At 42.2% G+C, this 26,117-nt stretch overlaps 1 protein-coding gene and 1 long non-coding RNA gene across 3 annotated transcripts in view; one reads left to right on the top strand and one right to left on the bottom strand.

Moving 5' to 3' along the window:
* Positions 1 to 24,251, top strand: part of LOC127530210 (PHD finger protein 21B-like) — a 30,643-nt gene extending 6,392 nt beyond the window's left edge. For both annotated transcript variants that reach the window (XM_051955260.1, XM_051955268.1), the window contains exons 2-14: positions 4,091 to 4,135; positions 5,998 to 6,219; positions 12,232 to 12,324; positions 12,785 to 13,084; positions 13,317 to 13,412; positions 13,536 to 13,587; positions 15,324 to 15,400; positions 15,549 to 15,603; positions 18,837 to 18,859; positions 19,251 to 19,409; positions 19,921 to 19,987; positions 20,125 to 20,228; positions 21,612 to 24,251. In XM_051955260.1, the coding sequence (XP_051811220.1) occupies positions 4,091 to 4,135; positions 5,998 to 6,219; positions 12,232 to 12,324; positions 12,785 to 13,084; positions 13,317 to 13,412; positions 13,536 to 13,587; positions 15,324 to 15,400; positions 15,549 to 15,603; positions 18,837 to 18,859; positions 19,251 to 19,409; positions 19,921 to 19,987; positions 20,125 to 20,228; positions 21,612 to 21,851 (1,533 nt within the window). In that variant the 3' untranslated portion in view covers positions 21,852 to 24,251. The remainder of the gene's footprint in view (positions 1 to 4,090; positions 4,136 to 5,997; positions 6,220 to 12,231; positions 12,325 to 12,784; positions 13,085 to 13,316; positions 13,413 to 13,535; positions 13,588 to 15,323; positions 15,401 to 15,548; positions 15,604 to 18,836; positions 18,860 to 19,250; positions 19,410 to 19,920; positions 19,988 to 20,124; positions 20,229 to 21,611) is intronic.
* LOC127536120 (uncharacterized) lies at positions 17,743 to 18,697 on the bottom strand. Its single transcript, XR_007945105.1, has 5 exons — positions 18,607 to 18,697; positions 18,403 to 18,558; positions 18,115 to 18,282; positions 17,947 to 18,042; positions 17,743 to 17,814 (listed from the first exon to the last, which is right to left on the bottom strand). It is a non-coding gene; the product is annotated as an uncharacterized LOC127536120 (long non-coding RNA).
* Positions 24,252 to 26,117: the final 1,866 nt, after the last annotated feature.

Below are 26,117 nucleotides of genomic sequence, written 5' to 3'. Positions count from 1 at the left end.
TAGGGAACATAACGGGAACATATAGTGGACATATAGGGAACATAATGGGAACATATAGGGAACATATAGGGAACATAACGGGAACATAACGGGAACATAACAGGAACATAAAGGGAACATGTAGGGGACATGTAGCAATAAAAACTGATTGTTCACCTGAATCATTGTGTGACTTTCTTTACTTTTATGAAGCCAGCATGTTTTCCAGTCTTCCACTTCCTTCCTGAATCTTCTGATGAGTTCTTCTGTTTGAATCTCAGCTGCTTCACATCTAGCTGAGTTTGGTTTGTTGTTTCTGAGAGCTGCTCTTCAGGAACAGAGAAGATGTTTTCTGCTTTTTATTTCAGCTGCACGTGAATGCATCAGAACTCAGGGAGGAGGAGCTCTGAGAGGCTTCACCGTCTCCATGGCAACAGGCTGACGGGGCTTATGGGAGATGTAGTGTTTGAAATGAACCAAACAGTGGTTGAAGCATGAGGACTCCTTGCTAGTGTGGTTCTGAGGAGGTCTGAAGGTTCTGAGGAGGTCTGATGGTTCTGAGGGGGTCTGATGGTTCTGAGGAGGTCTGAAGGTTCTGAGGAGGTCTGATGGTTCTGAGGGGGTCTGATGGTTCTGAGGAGGTCTGAAGGTTCTGAGGGGGTCTGATGGTTCGGAGGAGGTCTGAAGGTTCTGAGGGGGTCTGATGGTTCGGAGGGGGTCTGATGGTTCGGAGGAGGTCTGAAGGTCCGGAGGAGATCTGATGGTTCTGATGAGGTCTGATGGTTCGGAGGAGGTCTGAAGGTTCTGAGGAGGTCTGAAGGTTCTGAGGGGGTCTGATGGTTCTGAGGAGGTCTGAAGGTTCTGAGGAGGTCTGAAGGTTCGGAGGAGGTCTGAAGGTTCGGAGGAGGTCTGAAGGTTCGGAGGAGATCTGATGGTTCGGAGGAGGTCTGAAGGTTCGGAGGAGGTCTGAAGGTTTGGAGGAGGTCTGAAGGTTCTGATGAGGTCTGATGGTTCTGATGAGGTCTGATGGTTCGGAGGAGGTCTGAAGGTTCGGAGGAGGTCTGAAGGTTCGGAGGAGGTCTGAAGGTTCGGATGAGGTCTGATGGTTCTGAGGAGGTCTGAAGGTTCTGAGGAGGTTCAGGTTGATTTTAAAGCTGTTTTTCTCCTCTTCTTAAATGTTTTCAGATTAATTTTCTCGGCTTATCAGAAGCAGCAGCAGACAAACAAAGATGCGGACAAACAGCAAAGCAATTAAAACTACAAGTGTTTGGACAGAGAGGCTGAGATGAAGCTGATGGTTTATTTTCTTTCTCCTCAGGCGTCGTCGTGCTGAACGGATAAATGAAGCCGTTATTGAGGGAGTTGCTGCCTTCAGGCTCCGTTCTGAGTTCCAGCTGATTAATCTGCTGAATGGAAATAATGACCGGGTTCCTCTGAACGTCGCTCCACCTGAGCTCAGAGGAAGAAAAGCCTGTGTTTGTTCCAGCCTTCATGGAACAGGAGTTCTTAAAAGAAGCTAGTTTCCGTAGCAACATGCCAAATATAACAAGGCCTGAGCTCAGAAAATAAAGAGACGCTGCCGACGCTCAGAGACACGGAGAAGCTGGAATACAGCGAGAAATAAACCGGCTGGGTGTTTACAGGTCTAAAACCAGTTTAAACCAGTCTACACCTCGTCTAAAACTAGTATAAACTAGTCTAAAATTACTCTCAAACCAGCTGGGTGTTTACAGGTCTAAAACCAGTATAAACCAGTCTGAACCAGTCTAAAGCTCATATAACCTTGGCGATATCAGTCTAAAATGGGTCTAAAACTGGTCTACACCAGTCTAAACCAATCTGAAACCAGTATTAGCCAGTCAAAACTGGTTTAGATTGGAACATGTTGGTTTCTGTCTGGACAGTTTCCAGTTGGTTCCTTTTAGTTTCTGTTGGTTCCCGTTGGTATCCTGATGGTCCCTGTTGATGTCCTGTTGGTGTCCTGTTGGTGTCCTGTTGGAATCCTGTTGGTTCCTGTTGGTATCCTGTTGGTTCCTGTTGGTATCCTGTTGGTTCCTGTTGGTTCCTGCTGGTATCCTGTTGGTTCCTGTTGGTTCCTGTTGGTGTCCTGTTGGTGTCCTGTTGGTATCCTGTTGGTATCCTGTTGGTATCCTGTTGGTTCCTGTTGGTGTCCTGTTGGTATCCTGTTGGTTCCTGTTGGTGTCCTGTTGGTATCCTGTTGGTATCCTGTTGGTATCCTGTTGGTTCCTGTTGGTGTCCTGTTGGTATCCTGTTGGTTCCTGTTGGTATCCTGTTGGTATCCTGTTGGTATCCTGTTGGTTCCTGTTGGTTCCTGTTGGTATCCTGTTGGTATCCTGTTGGTATCCTGTTGGTTCCTGTTGGTTCCTGTTGGTGTCTTGTTGGTGTCCTGTTGGTGTCCTGTTGGTGTCCTGTTGGAATCCTGTTGGTTCCTGTTGGTTCCTGCTGGTATCCTGTTGGTTCCTGCTGGTATCCTGTTGGTTCCTGTTGGTATCCTGTTGGTTCCTGTTGGTGTCCTGTTGGTTCCTGTTGGTATCCTGTTGGTTCCTGTTGGTGTCCTGTTGATTCTTGTTGGTTCCTGTTGGGTTGCTGTTTGTTCCTGTTGGTGTCCTGTTGGTTCCTGTTGGTGTCCTGTTGGGTTGCTGTTTGTTCCTGTTGGTTCCTGTTGGTGTCCTGTTGGTGTCCTGTTGGTTCCTGTTGGTGTCCTGTTGGTTCCTGTTGGTGTCCTGTTGGTTCCCGTTGGTGTCCTGTTGGTTCCTGTTGGTTCCTGTTGGTTCCAATATGTTTCTGCTGGTTTGATGCTGCTGAATGTGACAATAAGATTCAGTGTCTTTGTGTGAAAAGGAGAAACTCTGTGAAGCAGAGCTCTACCGAGTCAGAACATTGCTTCTGCAGTAGAACTGAGTGTTGCTTTGGGAGAACTGGAGGAACGTTATGTTCTGGAAGATTACAGGAGATGATCAAAGACTTCCAGTTGGAAAGAATGAGAAGCCTGAAGGCCTGATTTCAGTCAGAAAGCTTCAGACGGATTGAATAAATTTACACAGAGAAAGTCTTTGTATGAAACGCTGGTGTTGTTCCAGGAACCTTTGGATCCGTTCAGCGTTTCTGTGGAACCGAACAGTTCAAAGCTGCAGCCGCCGTCTCACAGCGAACACAGAAACGTAATGATGTAACGCAGCAGAAAACTGTGAAACACTCTGAGAGAATCACTGCAGGATTCAGGTTTTATAACCAGCTGCTAACAGACAGTCAGAGGTTTGACGTTAGAACCGTTAGAACTGGAGCTGGAGGCCATGGATTGACATCAAAACATCTGTGGGGCTGAAAATCCAGAGGAGAAAACAGAGTAAAGTCCAGTTCATTCTGTGGAGCTAAATGTGAGAACATTTAGTAGCTGTTATGCTAACATTAGCATGGTACAGTTAGCATGCTAACTATTAGCCTGTTAGCTGGAAAACCAGTTTACAACCAGTCTGAATTAGTCTAAACCAGCTGGATGTTTTCAGGTCTAAAACCAGTCTAAAACCACTAGTCTCAGCTGGTGTTGTTTGTGCTTCTGGTGTCCTGTTGGTTCCAGTTAGTTCCTGTTGGTTCCAGATGGTTCCTGTTAGTTCCTGTTGGTTGAGGCTAATGGGACTCAGTAGTCCAAAACCAGTCACATTAAAACCATCCTTAAACCGGTCTAAACCATCCTAAAACCAGTCTAAGTCCAGTCACAAACCTAAAGCTGTTCTAAGAGTTGGGATCTAACGTCAGCAACACATTTGGTTTTTCTGAATCTCAGGATATTTCTGTTAAAATGTTTTTAATTCTGAGACTGAATCTTTGTCTCTGAGTTATTTTAATCTGTTTCAGTCAGATCTTAATTTTAAACCCGATGTTCTTCTGTTCCTCCATCCAGACCTCATATTTATCAGTATTTTATATTCCTCTACAACCAGCATTTATCTCCACTGTGGATTATTTCCTGGACTGATCGATCGATCAGCTGTTATTGATAACCTGCTGGAATGATTCCTTCTGTTCCTTTTTCAAACTCAGACATGAAAACAAGAAGGATTAAATTGTGTTTTTCTTTTCTCTTTTGCAGAATCCCACGTTGTGTAAAGGCCTCAATGAACTCCAGAACGGACAGGTAGGAACCTGGTTCTGTTGGTCTGGACCGGGTTTCTGTTTATTTACATGTTTGTATATTTACATGTTTGTATATTTACAGATGTGGTCATGTGACTGATACATGGAGTCAGAAACCAACAGCTGTTGAATGGATGAACCTTTGAAAGATTCAGGTTGTTAGGGTTCAGACTGTTTAAGCTGGTTTAGAGAAACTGTTTGCTTAGCTTAGCGTAAAGACTGGAAAAAGGTACTGCTAGCTTAGCTTAGCATAAAGGCTGTGAACAGAAACAGTTAGCTTAGCATAAAGGGCAGATAAAAGTACTGCTAGCTTAGCGTAGAATAAAGACTGTAAACAGAGAAACTAGTAGCTTACCTTAGCATAAAGACTGGAAAAAGGTACTGCTAGCTTAGCTTAGCATAAAGACGGGAAACAGAGAAACTGCTAGCTTAGCATAAAGGCTGGATAAAGGTACTGCTAGCTTAGATTAGCATAAAGGCTGTGAACAGAAACTGTTAGCTTAGCATAAAGGCCAAATAAAGGTACTGCTAGCTTAGCATGTTGCTCTCTGGTTGTTTCTTTCTTATTGTCGGCTCTAAAACACTTTCAACTGAACAAAGTGTTGAACTAATTAAGTTTCCATCGACTTCACTGAAACTTGTTTGATGTTTTTCTCTGATTTGTGATGTTTTCAGGCTGATTGGTTTATTGATCATAGAAAAATAAAATTAAAGCTGATTTACTGAAACCTGATGCCAATTTTAAAAAGTTCTGATCTTTAAGTACCTGCAGAATCCAGATCAGTGATCACAGCGACACAGAGAGTATTGATCAGCTGCTGCAGGGATCAATAATAATATCAGACCTTCGTTAACTCTCTTGATGCTGCTCAACTCTGGATCCAAACATTTTTATTCCTGATGTCCAGGTTCAATCTGCAGATACTCAGTTTCATTTAATGTTTTTTACAGAAACACGTAGAATAACTGGAATGTTCTGGACATCTGGACTGTTAAACCACCAGCTAAATAAATACGTCTGGATAAATTAAATAAAACGAATGTTTCACAAAGTAAATGTTTATAAAATAAATAAAACGAAAGTTTCATAAAATAAATGTTTATAAAATAAATAAAAAGAATATTTCATAAAATAAGTGTGTTCATAAAATAAATAAAACCAATGTTTCAGAAAATAAATACGTGTTTATAAAATTAATAAAACGAATGTTTCATAAAATAAGTTAGTGTTAAATTAAATATAGGAACAGTTTAGATATAGTTGATGCAGTGATGACAACAGAACTAAACGGAATGAAGCGGTGTTGTTGTTGTTGTTGTTATAATTTTGAGTTGTTGTTGTTGCATTATTGTTGTTGTTGTGTTGTTTGTTTTTATTGTTGTTGCGTTATTGTTGTTGTTGTTATTGTTGCTGTTATTGTGTGGTTGTTGTTGTTGTTGTTGTTGTTAGTGTCCAAGCACTGACAGTGCCGAGTACCGAACCACTCGTTACCACGACGCCAACACCTCTCAGATTGCAGCTAATCAGATTGCATCGTCTGTCAGAGTCCTCGGGACATCCTCCAATCAGGAGGCTCCATCAAGGGATGATTTTAGACACAATAATTGAAAGCTGCTCTGATTGGACCATCAGTCTGACATCAACATTTAATAAGTAGCTAGAGGGCGGACAGGTGTCCCAGGTGTGTCTCAGGTGTTGCTGTTGTGGTCAGACTCTTCTCAGTGACTCCAGCTGCTGATGGCAAATGTAGTTTTAGAAGGAGAGAGTAGTACACACACATCTGTCTGTCCGTCCACCTGTGTGTCTCACCTGTCCGTCCACCTGTGTGTCTCACCTGTCCGTCCACCTGTGTGTCTCCTCAGAAGCTGGCGATCAGAACTTGTCCTGTCGGTTCAACTAAGCCTCTGTCACTCATCAAACCGTCCAATCAGGGCATCTCCATCTCCGTGGTTCCCGCCAAGACTCCCGTCTCCATGGTGACGGCACACATCAACGGACAGAAGGCGGCGAGTTCGGAGCAGACGACCCCGATCAACCTGCAGACGTTCAGCAGCCGGAGAGCCACAGAGCTGCCCCCCTCCCAGGTACGTCACCTGTACTCACCTGTACCTGTTCTGATTGGCTGGTTCATGTCTGTGAACATCAGATCCAGACCTTCCATTATCAGGTGAACAGGGTGTAGTTTTTCACCTGTTCAGGTGAGTGACAGTGAGATTTCAGATAAAAACAGGTGACAACACCTGGAAATGTTAAGAGGTTCAGAACCAGAAGCTTCAGAGAAACAAAGAGGATCAGAAATTAAAGACACTAACGATCAGTTTAATCAGATTGTTCCACCACCAGCTGTAGATGTTCTACTATCAGCTGTAGATGTTCTACCACCAGCTGTAGATGTTCTACTATCAGCTGTAGATGTTCTACCATCAGCTGTTGATGTTCTACTATCAGCTGTTGATGTTCTACCATCAGCTGTTGATGTTCTACCATCAGCTGTAGATGTTCTACCACCAGCTGTAGATGTTCTACCACCAGCTGTAGATGTTCTACCATCAGCTGTAGATGTTCTACCATCAGCTGTTGATGTTCTACCATCAGCTGTAGATGTTCTACCATCAGCTGTTGATGTTCTACCACCAGCTGTTGATGTTCTACCATCAGCTGTAGATGTTCTACCACCAGCTGTAGATGTTCTACCATCAGCTGTAGATGTTCTACCATCAGCTGTTGATGTTCTACCACCAGCTGTAGATGTTCTACCATCAGCTGTTGATGTTCTACCATCAGCTGTTGATGTTCTCCCATCAGCTGTAGATGTTCTACCATCAGCTGTAGATGTTCTACCATCAGCTGTAGATGTTCTACCATCAGCTGTTGATGTTCTACCATCAGCTGTTGATGTTCTACCACCAGCTGTAGATGTTCTACCATCAGCTGTACATGTTCTACCACCAGCTGTTGATGTTCTACCATCAGCTGTAGATGTTCTACCATTAGCTGTAGATGTTCTACCATCAGCTGTACATGTTCTACCATCAGCTGTAGATGTTCTACCACCAGCTGTAGATGTTCTACCACCAGCTGTTGATGTTCTACCATCAGCTGTACATGTTCTACCATCAGCTGTTGATGTTCTACCATCAGCTGTTGATGTTCTACCATCAGCTGTTGATGTTCTACCATCAGCTGTACATGTTCTACCACCAGCTGTTGATGTTCTACCACCAGCTGTTGATGTTCTACCATCAGCTGTACATGTTCTACCATCAGCTATAGATGTTCTACCACCAGCTATAGATGTTCTACCACCAGCTGTACATGTTCTACCATCAGCTGTTGATGTTCTACCATCAGCTGTACATGTTCTACCACCAGCTGTTGATGTTCTACCACCAGCTGTAGATGTTCTATCAGCTGTTGATGTTCTACCATCAGCTGTAGATGTTCTACTATCAGCTGTAGATGTTCTACTATCAGCTGTAGATGTTCTACCATCAGCTGTAGATGTTCTACCATCAGCTGTTGATGTTCTACCATCAGCTGTAGATGTTCTACTATCAGCTGTAGATGTTCTACCATCAGCTGTAGATGTTCTATCAGCTGTTGATGTTCTACCATCAGCTGTAGATGTTCTACCATCAGCTGTACATGTTCTACCATCAGCTGTAGATGTTCTACCATCAGCTGTTGATGTTCTACCATCAGCTGTAGATGTTCTACCATCAGCTGTACATGTTCTACCATCAGCTGTAGATGTTCTACCATCAGCTGTAGATGTTCTACCACCAGCTGTTGATGTTCTACCATCAGCTGTAGATGTTCTACCATCAGCTGTACATGTTCTACCATCAGCTGTTGATGTTCTACCATCAGCTGTTGATGTTCTACCATCAGCTGTACATGTTCTACCACCAGCTGTTGATGTTCTACCACCAGCTGTTGATGTTCTACCATCAGCTGTAGATGTTCTACCATCAGCTATAGATGTTCTACCACCAGCTATAGATGTTCTACCACCAGCTGTTGATGTTCTACCATCAGCTGTAGATGTTCTACTATCAGCTGTAGATGTTCTACTATCAGCTGTAGATGTTCTACATTCAGCTGTAGATGTTCTACTATCAGCTGTAGATGTTCTACCATCAGCTGTAGATGTTCTACCATCAGCTGTAGATGTTCTACCATCAGCTGTACATGTTCTACCATCAGCTGTACATGTTCTACCATCAGCTGTAGATGTTCTACCATCAGCTGTACATGTTCTACCATCAGCTATAGATGTTCTACCACCAGCTGTTGATGTTCTACCATCAGCTGTAGATGTTCTACTATCAGCTGTAGATGTTCTACCATCAGCTGTAGATGTTCTACCATCAGCTGTAGATGTTCTACCATCAGCTGTAGATGTTCTACCATCAGCTGTAGATGTTCTACTATCAGCTGTTGATGTTCTACCATCAGCTGTAGATGTTCTACCATCAGCTGTACATGTTCTACCATCAGCTGTAGATGTTCTACCATCAGCTGTAGATGTTCTACCACCAGCTGTTGATGTTCTACCATCAGCTGTACATGTTCTACCATCAGCTGTACATGTTCTACCATCAGCTGTTGATGTTCTACCATCAGCTGTTGATGTTCTACCATCAGCTGTTGATGTTCTACCATCAGCTGTACATGTTCTACCACCAGCTGTTGATGTTCTACTATCAGCTGTTGATGTTCTACCACCAGCTGTAGATGTTCTACCACCAGCTGTTGATGTTCTACCACCAGCTGTTGATGTTCTACCACCAGCTGTAGATGTTCTACCACCAGCTGTTGATGTTCTACCATCAGCTGTAGATGTTCTACCATCAGCTGTAGATGTTCTACTATCAGCTGTAGATGTTCTACCATCAGCTGTAGATGTTCTATCAGCTGTTGATGTTCTACCATCAGCTGTAGATGTTCTACTATCAGCTGTTGATGTTCTACCATCAGCTGTTGATGTTCTACCATCAGCTGTTGATGTTCTACATCAGCTGTAGATGTTCTACTATCAGCTGTAGATGTTCTACTATCAGCTGTAGATGTTCTATCAGCTGTTGATGTTCTACCATCAGCTGTTGATGTTCTACTATCAGCTGTTGATGTTCTACCATCAGCTGTTGATGTTCTACCATCAGCTGTTGATGTTCTACATCAGCTGTAGATGTTCTACTATCAGCTGTAGATGTTCTACTATCAGCTGTAGATGTTCTATCAGCTGTTGATGTTCTACCATCAGCTGTTGATGTTCTACCATCAGCTGTTGATGTTCTACCATCAGCTGTTGATGTTCTACCATTAGCTGTACATGTTCTACCACCAGCTGTAGATGTTCCTCTGCTGTATATTCTCATTGTTCTACAGTAGAACACTGCCTGCAGTTCATCAGTCAGGTTGTGTTCTGAGGAACCCTGAGGAGAAGTTGCAGCTCTGAGAAAAGAGGCGGCAATTACCAAAATGAAAGCAGTGCAAGAATTCATGCTGCAGTTTCCATGGTAACCGCTGAGGCCCCTCCCCCAGTAGGATGAAGGTCGGCAGCAGCTTCATCCTTTATTCTGCTCCAGCTGACGTCTGGGGGCCAATCACAGCCCTCCTTCTGAGCGTGCTCAGTGATGCCCGGCTGTGCTCTGATTTATCTGCATCAGTTCTCATCAGTTCCAGGAATTATTCAGTAAAAACCGTCTAGATTCTGTGATTTTTATGTTCAGTGAATATTTTCTGGTTTCTGAAGATCTATAAACTAAATGTTGAGGAAACTGATCCACAGTTTTAGAGACCGAACAGCAGAATACTAATCATGAATCTATTTTCTGTTTGCAGCTTTAATATGGCTGAAAATGAAAGTAAATGAGGATTCTGCATCCAAATCAAGGCTGTGAGGAAAACTTCCAGCTTTTTGTGGAACATTTTAATTTAAAACCTTCATGGCTTTATTCTTTTATTGGTTGATAATGATGTTTTCTAACGGCAAAACCTTCCAACTAATGAACTTCAAACTGCCTAAAAATGATTCAATGTTTGAAAATAAAATAGAATTAAATTCCTCCTCAGGTCATTAAACACAATTTAAAAAAGAATTATGTTCATTATTTATTTCACACTGATTTTCAATGTTGATGGAGATTTTTGGACTAATTTTGGGTCAGTTTGGATTGGTTTTAGATCTGTTTAGAATGGTTTTATATCCGTTTAGAATGGTTTTAGATCTGTTTAGAATGGTTTTATATCCGTTTAGAATGGTTTTAGATCTGTTTAGAATGGTTTTAGATCTGTTTAGAATGGTTTTAGATCTGTTTAGAATGGTTTTAGATCTGTTTAGAATGGTTTTAGATCTGTTTAGAATGGTTTTAGATCCGTTTAGAATGGTTTTAGATCCGTTTAGAATGGTTTTAGATCCGTTTAGAATGGTTTTAGATCTGTTTAGAATGGTTTTAGATCTGTTTAGAATGGTTTTAGATCCGTTTAGAATGGTTTTAGATCCGTTTAGAATGGTTTTATATCTGTTTAGAATGGTTTTAGATCCGTTTAGAATGGTTTTAGATCCGTTTAGAATGGTTTTATATCCGTTTAGAATGGTTTTAGATCCGTTTAGAATGCTTTTAGATCCGTTTAGAATGGTTTTAGATCCGTTTAGAATGGTTTTAGATCCGTTTAGAATGGTTTTAGATCTGTTTAGAATGGTTTTATATCCGTTTAGAATGGTTTTAGATCCGTTTAGAATGGTTTTAGATCCGTTTAGAATGGTTTTAGATCCGTTTAGAATGGTTTTAGATCCGTTTAGAATGGTTTTAGATCCGTTTAGAATGCTTTTAGATCCGTTTAGAATGCTTTTAGATCCGTTTAGAATGCTTTTAGATCCGTTTAGAATGGTTTTATATCCGTTTAGAATGGTTTTAGATCCGTTTAGAATGCTTTTAGATCTGTTTAGAATGCTTTTAGATCTGTTTAGAATGCTTTTAGATCTGTTTAGAATGCTTTTAGATCCGTTTAGAATGCTTTTAGATCCGTTTAGAATGGTTTTAGATCCGTTTAGAATGCTTTTAGATCCGTTTAGAATGGTTTTGGATCCGTTTAGAATGCTTTTAGATCCGTTTAGAATGCTTTTAGATCCGTTTAGAATGCTTTTAGATCCGTTTAGAATGCTTTTAGATCCGTTTAGAATGCTTTTGGATCCGTTTAGAATGGTTTTAGATCTGTTTAGAATGGTTTTAGATCCGTTTAGAATGCTTTTAGATCTGTTTAGAATGCTTTTAGATCTGTTTAGAATGGTTTTATATCCGTTTAGAATGCTTTTAGATCTGTTTAGAATGCTTTTAGATCCGTTTAGAATGCTTTTAGATCTGTTTAGAATGCTTTTAGATCTGTTTAGAATGGTTTTATATCCGTTTAGAATGGTTTTAGATCCGTTTAGAATGGTTTTAGATCCGTTTAGAATGCTTTTAGATCTGTTTAGAATGGTTTTAGATCTGTTTAGAATGGTTTTAGATCTGTTTAGAATGGTTTTAGATCCGTTTAGAATGCTTTTAGATCCGTTTAGAATGCTTTTAGATCCGTTTAGAATGCTTTTAGATCCGTTTAGAATGCTTTTAGATCCGTTTAGAATGCTTTTAGATCCGTTTAGAATGCTTTTAGATCTGTTTAGAATGCTTTTAGATCTGTTTAGAATGCTTTTGGATCCGTTTAGAATGGTTTTAGATCCGTTTAGAATGGTTTTATATCCGTTTAGAATGCTTTTGGATCCGTTTAGAATGCTTTTAGATCTGTTTAGAATGCTTTTGGATCCGTTTAGAATGCTTTTAGATGTGTTTAGAATGGTTTTATATCTGTTTAGAATGTTTTTATGCCGGTTTAGAATGGTTTTAGGCTGGTCTGGGTGGGTTTTGGTTTAAGTTTTTCAGCCATAAATGTTTAAATTCCTTGGTTCCCCCTACGTCAGAATTTGCTGCTTTTTAAAGTAAATATTTTATTATTTTATTCAGCTGTTCTGATGATGTTGGGATCCTCTGCTGGTCTGAACTGAAACCACAGGTACCTTATGGTTCTGACTGGTTCTAACTGGTGTGTTTCAGATGCTGGGAACTCTTACTGCTGTTCCCATTAAGGTGCCTCAAGTCAGTTCCCTGCACCGGCTGGCAGGACAAGCAGCCACTGTGCTACCTCAGGTATGGATATTAATATTGTTAATAATAATATTTATATTAATGTGCTGCTTCAGGTAAGCTGCTCACCTGCTGAGTTTTCCAACAGTAAATATTAGTAATAATTTCTATATTTCTGCAGAGACAGCTCAGATAAGCTGCTCACCTGGTCTCTGTGATCAATAATGAGGTTGTAATGATTTAAAGCTGCAGAACCAGATCCATCCAGCAGGAGGCAGCAGAACCACAGATCTGATCTCAGCCCTTTATTCACTTCATTCTGTTTATTAAACTCAGTGTTTCATCAGCCTCATCCTGCAGTTCAAATATTTAGAATATCAAATATTTATTCACATTTTTAGTTCCTTTTTATTATTTACATGACAGATGTCTTGAATGTGGAAGCTTCTGTGTTCCTGGTTCTCCTCTGGTATCGTTCTATTATATTGTGCAGTATTAAAGTGTGTTTGTGTGTGTGGTCCAGGTCAGGCCAAAGACCCAGATCCCGGACAGCCTTCCCCTGGTTCCCCTCCAGGAGCTGCAGCCGTCCGGCCAGCAGAGAACGGCGGTGGTGAGCCCTAAAGGCCCCACGCTGCCCACCGCCAATAGCACCTTCAGCCCCGACCGGCAGCCCAACGGACAGAGCGACGCCTCGCCGTCGGGGGGTTCCGACTCCGGAGGCTCCGCCCAGCACGCCTCAGCCGGACCCGGCGTCGCCTACGCCATCATCGCTGCCTCGCCCGCCGCCGGGAACGGGGTATCGTCGGTCAGCGAAGCCGTGAAGGTGCAGCTCCAGAATAATAGATCAGATTTCTAAAAAACATCCTCACTGAGAAAGAAAAGACGTCAGAAATAAAATAAGAATGTTAACCTGTTAACCCTGAGTTCTGACTGCAGGAGGTTTCACTGCAACCTGGAAGTCAAAACTGAGGTCACAAAGAAAAACTGATCAAAGACACGAATAAATAATAATGACTGAACCCGATCAGTAATCAATAATCAATGATGGGTTTCAGGTGATCATCATCCAGCCTCAGACTCCCAGCAGCACCGACGGGCCTCCAGGGGGCGACGTCCCTCAGGATGCCCAGAAGAAGGACGAGGACCCTGAGGTGAGCAGATCATACTACATACATGTACCATGATGTTTACAAGCCTATGGAACATGTATTGGTTATTGATTCTTTATTAAGAGTTCCATCTGCAGCAATTTATTATTTGTTCTTCATTTCCAGAAAATCGCCTTCATGGTTGCCCTCGGCCTCGTCACCACAGAACACCTGGAGGGTGAGTCACAGGTCACAGCAGGTCACATGATCACAGCAGGTCACATGATCACAGCAGGTCACATGGTCACAGCAGGTCACATGGTCACAGCAGGTCACATGGTCACAGCAGGTCACATGGTCACAGCAGGTCACATGGTCACAGCAGGTCACATGATCACAGCAGGTCACATGATCACAGCAGGTCACAGCAAGTCACATGGTCACAGCAGGTCACATGATCACAGCAGGTCACAGCAGGTCACATGATCACAGCAGGTCACATGGTCACAGCAGGTCACATGATCACAGCAGGTCACAGCAGGTCACATGATCACAGCAGGTCACATGGTCACAGCAGGTCACATGATCACAGCAGGTCACAGCAGGTCACATGATCACAGCAGGTCACATGATCACAGCAGGTCACAGCAGGTCACATGGTCACAGCAGGTCACATGGTCTCAGCAGGTCACATGGTCACAGCAGGTCACATGATCACAGCAGGTCACATGATCACAGCAGGTCACAGCAGGTCACATGATCACAGCAGGTCACATGATCACAGCAGGTCACAGCAGGTCACATGGTCACAGCAGGTCACATGGTCACAGCAGGTCACATGATCACAGCAGGTCACATGATCACAGCAGGTCACATGATCACAGCAGGTCACATGGTCACAGCAGGTCACATGGTCACAGCAGGTCACATGATCACAGCAGGTCACATGATCACAGCAGGTCACAGCAGGTCACATGGTCACAGCAGGTCACATGATCACAGCAGGTCACAGCAGGTCACATGATCACAGCAGGTCACATGGTCACAGCAGGTCACAGCAGGTCACATGATCACAGCAGGTCACAGCAGGTCACATGGTCACAGCAGGTCACATGGTCACAGCAGGTCACAGCAGGTCACATGATCACAGCAGGTCACAGCAGGTCACATGATCACAGCAGGTCACAGCAGGTCACATGGTCACAGCAGGTCACATGGTCACAGCAGGTCACAGCAGGTCACATGATCACAGCAGGTCACAGCAGGTCACATGGTCACAGCAGGTCACAGCAGGTCACATGGTCACAGCAGGTCACAGCAGGTCACATGATCACAGCAGGTCACAGCAGGTCACATGGTCACAGCAGGTCACAGCAGGTCACATGGTCACAGCAGGTCACAGCAGGTCACATGATCACAGCAGGTCACAGCAGGTCACATGGTCACAGCAGGTCACAGCAGGTCACATGGTCACAGCAGGTCACAGCAGGTCACATGATCACAGCAGGTCACAGCAGGTCACATGGTCACAGCAGGTCACAGCAGGTCACATGGTCACAGCAGGTCACATGGTCACAGCAGGTCACATGGTCAGAACAGTTTTTACTGCATGTTGATGGTTTAGTTTAATAACAAATAATAATATTTCTCTCTGTAATAATTCCACTAATAATCAAAGGTTTTATTAATTTATCTGATGGAAGACTTTCAGGTTTTATAACATGAAAAGTCTTCAAGAAATAAATGTTTGGTTCAGTTTTCTGAATATTTTCCATCATGAAAAACAAACCAGAGTTCAAGGAAGCACTGTGGAGAAGAGCATAGAACAATAGAATATAGAACAACAGAACACGGAACATAAAACAGAACATGGAACATGGACAGAATGTGTGTTTATAGAAGTAATTTCAGACTCAGAGTGTTTTAAACGGCGTCAGCGTTCTGAAGTGTTTAAATGTGTGTTTGTGTGATCAGAGATCCAAACCAGGAGGCAGGAGAGGAAGAGGAGAAGCACAGCCAACCCGGCCTACAGCGGCCTGTTCGAACCCGAGGTCTCTGTTCTGTTCAACTTTAATTATAGACTGTCTCCAGACGCTCTACAGAACCCACACGTAGAACCCATACGTAGAACCCACGTATAGAACCCATATGTTAGATCTGACTAGTTGACGTCTCTAATCTGATGTTCTGTGTCTGCAGCGGAAACGTTTGGCGTCTCATTACCTGAACAGCTCTCTGTTCCTGTCAGCTCGAGGTGAGATCATCAACAGAACCTGATCCCAGAGCAGCAGAAATAATCTGAATGATGTGTTCTACATTCCACCTGTCTGAAGCTAAAGTCCATTAAAATGGCCTACACCGGAAATATTCAGAAAGTTACTGCTGGTTCTGGATGGTTTGGGTTCAAACTCCAGCTTCATTTTAGTGTTTCTCACCTTAAACGCTTTGATGCACAACATGGTTCAGAAGTGACCCATATTTAACATGTAGGTCAACTTACAGTTTAATCTAGAACTTTACACGAAAACAACACTTTACACTTTAAACTCAAACTTTACACTTTAAACTCAAACTTTACACTTTAAACCAAGTCTTTATGCTTTAAACTAAATCTTAACACTTTAAACTAAATCTTTACAGTTTAAACCAAAACTTTACACTTTGTATCTTTACAGTTTAAACTAAAACTAACAACTGAACTCAGAATTTTAGTATTTAATGGAATATGGGCCACTTTTGACCCATGTTGCGCATTAAAAGTTTAATGCCGATTAACCTGCTCAACTACCTGTTCTACTTCCTGTTCTACTTCCTGTTCTACTTCCTGTTCTACTTCCTGTTCTACTTCCTGTTTTACTTCCTGTTCTACTTCCTGTTCTACTACCTGTTCTACTTCCTGTTCTACTTCCTGTTCTACTTCCTGTTTTACTTCCTGTTTTACTTCCTGTTCTACTTCCTGCTCTACTACCTGTTCTACTTCCTGTTCTACTTCCTGTTTTACTTCCTGTTCTACTTCCTGCTCTACTACCTGTTCTACTTCCTGTTCTACTTCCTGTTTTACTTCTTGTTCTTCTTCCTGTTCTACTTCCTGCTCTACTACCTGCTCTACTTCCTGTTTTACTTCCTGCTCTACTACCTGCTCTACTTCCTGTTTTACTTCCTGCTCTACTTCCTGTTCTACTTCCTGTTCTACTTCCTGCTCTACTTCTTGTTCTACTTCCTGTTCTACTTCCTGTTCTACTTCCTGTTCTACTACCTGTTCTACTTCCTGTTCTACTTCGGCTGAATCCCAAACCGCCCCTACACACTCCCCCTACACTACCGAGTGTCACTCCAAAAGAAGTCACACTCGCAGCTGTGGAGGGCACCTATTATTGAAGGGGGAGGGTATAAATACGATCGTCAGGAATGGGACGCCCTGTCGCCTCACCGGAAAACGGAAGACGTCATCGCCATGGTAACACAAAGACGCCTACTGTCATGGCTGTAGCGCTGTGGCACAGGTTGCAACTAACAAGGATCGCTGCTGCTTCCAGAAGACGAAAGTGTCCCACTTTTTTTCACTCACATTTTTTCCAATCCTATTATCTGGCATTTCAAATCCAACAAATGAGTGAATGAATTCTGTCAGTTGTGTTCAAATTTTAAGGTGTCAGGGGGTGCACAATTAAATCAAACGTCAGCAGAGAAGATGATTTGTTTCTTTTGTTTTAGCTTTTTTCACCACTCTTTTTGTGATGTTCTGTCAGTGTGAAAAAGGCGTGGGAGAAATAATGGACACATGTGCAACTCACATCGATATGTTTGTTTCCTCCTCCATTTGGACGTTGCACTTCCTGAAAAAGTTGTCCAGAGTGAGCATTGATGCAGACTCGCTATTTAAGGGCTGAACAGTCCACTCTCCCTCCGCACTACGCGGTTTGGGACGGCCCTTAATATGGAGGACCCTCCACGGGAACGCGCAAACGGAGGGGTAGTGTGTAGGGATAGTGTGTAGGGGGCGGTTTGGGATTCAGCCTTCTTGTTCTTCTTCCTGTTCTACTTCCTGCTCTACTACCTGTTCTACTTCCTGTTCTACTACCTGTTCTACTTCCTGCTCTACTTCCTGTTCTACTTCCTGTTCTACTTCCTCCTCTACTTCCTGCTCTACTACCTGTTCTACTACCTGCTCTACTTCCTGTTCTACTACCTGCTCTACTTACTGCTCTACTTCCTGTTCTACTACCTGCTCTACTTCCTCCTCTACTTCCTGCTCTACTTCCTGTTCTACTACCTGTTCTACTTCCTGCTCTACTACCTGTTCTACTTCCTGCTCTACTTCCTCCTCTACTTCCTGCTCTACTACCTGTTCTACTACCTGTTCTACTTCCTGTTCTACTACCTGTTCTACTTCCTGCTCTACTTCCTGTTCTACTTCCTGTTCTACTTCCTCCTCTACTTCCTGCTCTACTACCTGTTCTACTACCTGCTCTACTTCCTGCTCTACTTCCTGTTCTACTACCTGCTCTACTTCCTCCTCTACTTACTGCTCTACTTCCTGCTCTACTTCCTGTTCTACTTCCTGTTCTACTTCCTCCTCTACTTCCTGCTCTACTACCTGCTCTACTTCCTGCTCTACTTCCTGCTCTACTACCTGCTCTACTTCCTGCTCTACTTCCTGCTCTACTTCCTGCTCTACTTCCTGTTCTACTACCTGCTCTACTTCCTCCTCTACTTCCTGCTCTACTTCCTGCTCTACTTCCTGCTCCACTTCCTGTTCTACTACCTGCTCTACTTCCTCCTCTACTTACTGCTCTACTTCCTGTTCTACTTCCTGTTCTACTTCCTCCTCTACTTCCTGCTCTACTTCCTGCTCTACTACCTGTTCTACTTCCTGCTCTACTACCTGCTCTACTTCCTGCTCTACTTCCTGCTCTACTTCCTGTTCTACTACCTGCTCTACTTCCTCCTCTACTTACTGCTCTACTTCCTGTTCTACTTCCTGTTCTACTACCTGTTCTACTTCCTGCTCTACTTCCTGCTCTACTTCCTGCTCCACTTCCTGTTCTACTACCTGCTCTACTTCCTGCTCTACTTCCTGCTCTACTTCCTGCTCTACTTCCTGTTCTACTACCTGCTCTACTTCCTCCTCTACTTACTGCTCTACTTCCTGCTCTACTTCCTGTTCTACTTCCTGTTCTACTTCCTCCTCTACTTCCTGCTCTACTACCTGCTCTACTTCCTGTTCTACTTCCTCCTCTACTTACTGCTCTACTACCTGCTCTACTTCCTCCTCTACTTACTGCTCTACTTCCTGTTCTACTTCCTGTTCTACTTCCTCCTCTACTTCCTGCTCTACTACCTGTTCTACTACCTCCTCTACTTCCTGCTCTACTTCCTGTTCTACTACCTGCTCTACTTCCTCCTCTACTTCCTGTTCTACTTCCGGCTGCACTTCCTGCTTGGCTCTAACTGCACTAACTCTGCTCTGCTTCATCCACATGCTAGACTCTGAGGACTTCTGCTGGAAGGTAGGTCACATGACTGCTTCTCAACTGTGAGTTGGCGGTTCATCACGATCCTCAGAAATACAAAACTCTGTTTAGTCACATATTTTTACTCCAGCCTGGTCCAAAAACCGTTGAAAATCTGCTGCAGCTCAGATTAAGAATTATCAATTCACTGCTGATCCTTTAAAAGCTCCTGAGATCAAACAGTCCCATTGTAAAGAATTAAAACTAAGTCTGAGATTAAACTGTGAAGTTTTAGTTTGAGCTGTAAAGTTTTAGGTTAAAATGTAAAGTTACTTTGAGCTGCAAAGTTTGAGGCTAAAGTGTAAAGTTTTAGTTTAACGTGTAAAGTTTTAATTTGAACTGTAAAGTTTTAAAGTTGCTTCGTCCTGACGTCTGTCTGTGCTTTCAGGAGGACTTGGAGCATGACGACCACTGTGCCATCTGTAAGGAGGATGGTGAGCTACAGCTTTGCCACAACTGCCCCCGAGCCTTCCACCCCAACTGCCTCCACCCTCCACTAAAAACGCCCCCCAGAGGCCCCTGGTACTGCCCCAAGTGCCAGAAGAAGGTATTGCACTGGTTGTAGTTACAGAAATACTTTCAAACACATGCCTCATGTATGTAGCTGCTGCCTGCTGCCAATTAGCTTAGCATAAAGGCTAAAAACAGTCACTACAACAGCATTTAGCTGTGTTGAAGAAGCTATGCTAGCTGGCTGATTTCAGCTGTACTGAATAGATGTGTGAGTGGATTCAGTTTGAACATCTGTCTCTGAGCTGAAGTCGAGCTGTGGTTAGGTTAGCTTAGCATAAGGGCTGGAAACTAGGGGGATCTGATAGCCTGGCCCAATGAAAGAGTGTAAAAACAGCAGTTGCAAAGAAGCTACGCTAATAGGCTGCTTTAGATTTACTATGCAGTAAAGGGAACATTTCTCCTCGCTAGCTGTGGTTAGCTTAGCTTAGCATGAATTCTAGAAACATTTCTCTGTCAGAAACAAGCGGTTCTGTTCATCAGCGAGCAGCTTTTATTTCCAGTTTTGTTCCAGTGACATGTAAATCAAAAGCTTTTCTGATCTACAGGTTCTGAACAAAGAAAACATGTCGTGGCCTCAGAATTTCGTCCAGTCATACGTCACACACAAGACAGGTGAGGATTCACGTTCATACATGTTCTGACAGCATGTTGTGTGGTTCATACGTGTGTGTTGTGTGGTTCATACGTGTGTGTTGTGTGGTTCATACGTGTGTGTTGTGTGGTTCATACGTGTGTTTTGTGTGTTGTAGTGCGACAGGAGGAGAAACGGCGGCTGCTGAGGAGAAACACTGAGCTGAAGAAGGAGTGTGTTCACCTGGAGGAACAAGACAAGAAGCTCAACCTGATGCTCCAGGTAAATAATACACCTGTGCAGGTGAGATCGGGTGAATTGTAGGTGATGAGTGGTGATGGAGGATTTCCTGGTGAGTCATTCCAATCTGATGGTTTCTTTCCTCCCATTTCCATTCCTCACTGTACTCTGATAATGTGGTACCTCTGAAAATTTCCAAATCATTTTAGCAAGAGATTATACAATGAGGTTTTCACAAAGTTGTCTACAAAATGGTGTAAGACCTAAACTATACTAGTATGAAAAATATGACGTTTTATTGACATTTCAGACGACACACTAAACTATGACTATTTTCACACTTTGGACAACATACTAAACTTGAAATTGTTCATGTTTCCTTGAATAGCATGCTAAACTTTTTTTGCTAACATTCGATCAGCTGTTTGGTGTCCGAAAACGGAGTTAAACACGGACCAGTGTCAAATGTGTTTCATTCACTTCTGAGAACCATATGTTGATCACTGCAGCATTCCAACTTTTCCTGGTCTATGCTGTAGTAATGCTATGCTAATGCTAAGTTAAAGGTAATGCTAAGTTACAGCTATTGCTCATGTTAAGGTAATAAATGGTAAGCTAAAGCTATTGCTAATATGAAACTTGTGTTAATGTAGCACTAAACAAAAGCTATTGGTAATGTTCAGGAATTGCTAAGCTAATGCTAATATCAGGTTAATGCTAAGCTACAGGTATGCTAATGCTCAGCTAAAACTATTGCTAATATTAGGCTGTTAAGGTAATACTAACTAAAGCTATTACTGATATTAAACTAGTGTTCAGGTAATGCTAAGTTAAAGCTATTGTTAATATCAGGTTAATGTTCAAGTAATGCTAAGCTACAGCTATTGCTAATATTAGGCTAATGTTCAGGTAATGCTAAGCTACAGCTATTGCTAATATTAAGCTGTTGTTAAGGTAATACTAAGCTACAGCTATTGCTAATATTAGGCTAATGTTCAGGTAATGCTAAGCTACAACTATTGCTAATATTAGGCTAATGTTCAGGTAATGCTAAGCTACAGCTATTGCTAATATTAGGCTGTTGTTAAGGTAATACTAAGCTGAAGCTCTTTCTAATGTTAAGGGAAAACTAAGCTAAAGCTATTGCTAATATTTGGATAATGTTCAAGTAATGCTAAGCTAACGCTATTGCTAATATTAGGCTGTTGTTAAGGTAATAAGCTGAAGCTCTTTCTAATGTTAAGGTAAAACTAAGCTAAAGTTATTGCTAATATTGGGCTATTGTTCAGGTAATAGTAAAGTTAAAGCTATTGCTAGCATTAGGCTATTGTTCAGGTAATACCAAGCTCAAGCTTTTGCTAGCATTAGGCTAATGTTCAGGTAATGCTAAGCTAAGCTAACGCTAACATGTCCTCCCCCCTGCAGCACTGCGTGGACCTGCGGGACCACCTCTTGGGGCAGCAGAGGGACACTCAGGCGTCTCTGGAACGCCTCAAAGCTCTCATCAGGCTGATCCAGCGCGACCAGCTGATCCAGGTCACCATGACGACCACCGCCACCATTGCCGCCTCGCTGCTGTCCCCATCCTGGATCAAACCCACCAGCGCCGCCACCGGCCCCTCGGCCCCGCCCCTTCAGAGCAGTCAGGATGACGTCACTAACTAGCCCCGCCCCCTGGCCGTTTGTGTTGAATATCCGGACTGAGAGCCTCTATCTCCACTGAGTATTTTTAAACACCTACAGTGCTTACGAGATTTCTTTTTTTAAGTTCTTTTCTATTTATTCTTGGCCTTAATGTATTTAAAAGTTAGAGAACAGCGCCGCCACAGGCCCAGAAGATATTCCCTTTTTCTAACCATTGTTCTGGTGTAGTGAGAGAACGTAGAGTAGAACTAGTAGAGAACTGTACAGATCTATCCCTCTGTCTGCCATAAGAATTCAGGTGTATGGAAACGCATACGAGCCTTCAAACAAAACAGAGAATAACCTTTTTCAGTATTAATAGAGTCAAAGAAAAAGTATTTAAGATAAAAGTACAGAAATTAGCATTTCTAGTGGAGATTTTAGTATTTTCATGCTGATGCCTGATCACTGTACATACGTTTATTATTCTCATTCTTCTCATCTTTACTGGAGTCACACAGCTGGAGTTCAGTCAGAAAGCTGCTTCTCTGCCTCAGAAACCAGAAAAAACACCTGAAATATCACAGTTTAACAGCAGAGAGCATCCAGGTTTCACTAGTAAAACTTTATCTGTTAAATCAGCGGTGTCAGACTCATTCTAGTCCACATTCCAGTAAAACCACAGCATAATAACCCAGAAAAAACCTATAAAGAACCTATAAATAACCACAACTTCTAAGGGTTCCTCTGTTTTAGTGAAAAAATGTTCACATTAAAGGAATTATCTTTTCACTAAACATCATGAACAACCTGAAATTCCTAAAGAAAATATGTTCATCCTCAGTTTATCATTTCCACATCACAACTTCCAGATCACAGAGTGTCTACAAAGGAACACAACATTTAGTCACCTGGAACCAGAGAGGATTTACTGGAGGATCACAACCACAAACATCAGACCAAAAAACAACAAAGACAAGACAAAATATTACAAAAATGAGACACAAAACGACAAAACATGAGACAAAGGACACAAACAAAACACAAAAGAGACAAAAAATGAAAAACACAAGAACCAAAACAAACAAATGAGACAAACAACACAAAGCAAAACAAAAAAGACAAAAAATGACAGAAAAATGGACAAATGACACGAACAAGGCAAAAAACGACAAATTAAAACACAAAATGACAAAAATAAGAAAAAAACACAAGCGAGACGACAAAAACGAGGAACAAAATGACAACAGTCAGACGAGAAAAGAAAACAAAATCAAGACAAAATATTACAAAAATAAGACACAAAATGATAAAAGTGAGAAACAAAATGAGAAAAGCGAGACAAAAACAAAAGAAACAAAAAATTAGACAAAAAAGTTACAAAACAAGAAAACAATGAACAAAAACTAAACACAAAACTGACAAAAGCAAGAAACAAAACAGCCTCTGGAGGGCCGGTTTCAGACCCTCTGGAGACCCAGGTTGGACCCTCACGCCTCGTGTTTGACACCCCTGGTTTAAAGGTACAAAAACTCCTGGAAAGTTATTGAAGCAACATGAATGTTTGTGGCTGTCTGAGCTGTAAATCCTCCTGACCTGTGATCCACATATCGATGAGGAGCTCCAGGGTTGAGGTTCCTGCAGCAGAGAAGCTCCTGAGGCCCAGCGTGGTCCTCCCTTTAACCAGAACAGAAAATATGCCAAAAAAACTCTTTGTTTTTCTGCTGGACTCCATCTCCTGTTTTTTTTATCCACTTTCTAACAGCTGTGACGAACACTGCCTCAACTCATCGTCTCGTCACGTTTGTCTTTGTTGCGTCGTTTCAGGACAGAAATGCGACGCCTCCGTGGAACTACAACACTCCGACTGTCGGTGGACCGCCTGGTGCTGTCGGTTCCACCCGGTTCTGTCGGTTCCGCTCGGTTCCGTCAGTCCATCCGTCTCGCTCGTCTTCCTGTTGGTCTGGAGGCGTCTCACTTCCTGTCTGACTCATCCTGTCCTCACCTGTCGGCCAGGTGCAGCTCTGCTACCTGCTGATGCACAAACATGAACAAATGGTGGAAAGATGCCTTCAAGAAGAAAAGATTTGATTTAGAATCAAAGATTTGATTTAGAACCATATCAGAACCAGTTCCGACTTTCAGACAAACACCAAGAAGAACCAACAAACACCAACAAAGAAACACCAACAAACACCAACAAAGAAACACCAACAAAGAAACACCAACAAACACCAACAAAGAAACACCAACAAACACCAACAAAGAAACACCAACAAAGAAACACCAACAAACACCAACAAAGAAACACCAACAAAGAAACACCAACAAAGACCAACAAAGAAACACCAACAAAGAAACACCAACAAACACCAACAAAGAAACACCAACAAACACCAACAAACACCAACAAAGAAACACCAACAAAGAAACACCAACAAACCCCAACAAAGAAACACCAACAAAGAAACACCAACAAAGACCAACAAAGAAACACCAACAAAGAAACACCAACAAACACCAACAAAGAAACACCAACAAACACCAACAAAGAAACACCAACAAACACCAACAAACACCAACAAACACCAACAAAGAAACACCAACAAAGAAACACCAACAAACACCAACAAAGAAACACCTACAAGAACCAACAAGAACCAACAAACACCAAAAACATAAAAAAGAACCATTAAGAACCAACAAACACCGACAAACAAACAAGAACCATTAAGAACCAACAAACATCAACAAACACCTACAAAATGTTTCTGAAAGGGGGGAGTCGGTCGACGCGTTGAAAGACTAGTGATCTGTTCAAAGACTTGCGATGCATTCAAAGACTCATGATGCGTTCTAAGACTCGCAATGCATTCCATGACTCATGGTGTGTTCAGGTGTTTGTCTGTAAAGTCCGCTCTGCTGCTACAAACTGAAGCTCCTTAAGTTTGTGCGTCTTTAGTCCAGCAGTAAACTCAACAGACAGCAGATGTTTGGTTTGAAACATCTGGTTTCCGTAAAACTGCAGAGAAAAGATCCATCAGCTGATCTTCAGGGTGAGAACATGAAAGAAGAAAAACATCCAGAACCTCCAGGGTTCCTCTTAAAGCTGCACAAACCTCCAGACTTCAGCCTCAAACCAACACTTCATCACCTCCATCTTTAAAATGCACAAGAATCATTCATCTGCTGTTCAGGTTCCAGAGTCTGGAAGAGCTGAAGGTTCCACAGAACATCACAAGCTTCTTCATTCACCTGCAAATGACTCAGATTAAACACAATAAACTCTTTTCTCCACTAGAAGCTTCAATATTAGAAGCTTTGACTCATTTTTTTTGTGTTTTCGAGGATTTGTTGTCAGAATTTTTGGAGCATTTTTTTTTTTTAAATTCCCATAAAATTTTTAGTTACTTTGGAGACATTTTGAATCATTTCTGGAAAAAAATCAGTCATTTTTTGACAGATTCAATTATTTTGGACAAATTTTTAGTAATTCCTTAACCAAATTTCAGTCATCATTTGGCAAATTTTTGAGTCAAAAAATGTCAAGAAAAAGTTTCATTATTTTGAACAATTGTTTCTGAACTATTCTAGTTCCATTTGGAGTCAGTTTTGTACCATTTTTTGTAATTTTGAACAAAACTTTAGTTATTTTGGATCATTTTTTGTTCATTTTGAAACAGTTTTTAGTCATTTTGTTTTTTGAGTCAGTTTTGACCAAACTTTGAGTCTTTTTGGGAGAATCTGGGCTCACTTCTAGACTAAATGTTAGTTTTTTGGGACATTTTGGACAAACTTTGAGTCTTTTTCTTGGCTTTTTTACTCCTTAAATTGGTTTCTACTGAAAGGTTGCGTATTTCCTGTTAGATCCGGACACTGTGACGCTGTTCTGTTGGTTTATTTGTTATAAACCTTCCAGACTCTGGACCTCCGGCTGCCTTCTCTCGTCCCGGTGGTCTGAATGTGCCATGACTGAAGCATATCCATGAAGATCATATCTCCCAACCTCCTCATCGTTTCTAGAACTCTTCTCCGGGAGAAACTGTGCAGTGCTTAAACAGATCTATTTTAATACACGACACGACATTTGAACAAAAAGAACATTTTATATTCTTTTATGAACGTCGGGGTTTTCTATTCCTTTCTGCATTCTGACTTTAGCTCGCAGCGTTCGACGTTTTGTTTTTGCCACAGAGGCGACGACGCGACGGCCGTGTTTAGAGGAAATGTCTAGAAGTGTCTCTGGTTGGAGCTGTCCAGTGGATAGTGTGTATAGGAAGTGTTTGTCTGAATATGCCAACGTAGTTT

Source organism: Acanthochromis polyacanthus, chromosome 1, assembly GCF_021347895.1.
Source record: "Acanthochromis polyacanthus isolate Apoly-LR-REF ecotype Palm Island chromosome 1, KAUST_Apoly_ChrSc, whole genome shotgun sequence".
Taxonomy (NCBI): domain Eukaryota; kingdom Metazoa; phylum Chordata; class Actinopteri; family Pomacentridae; genus Acanthochromis; species Acanthochromis polyacanthus.
The sequence above is the reverse complement of the archived record's forward strand: the minus strand, read 5'-3'. Positions and strand labels throughout refer to the sequence as shown.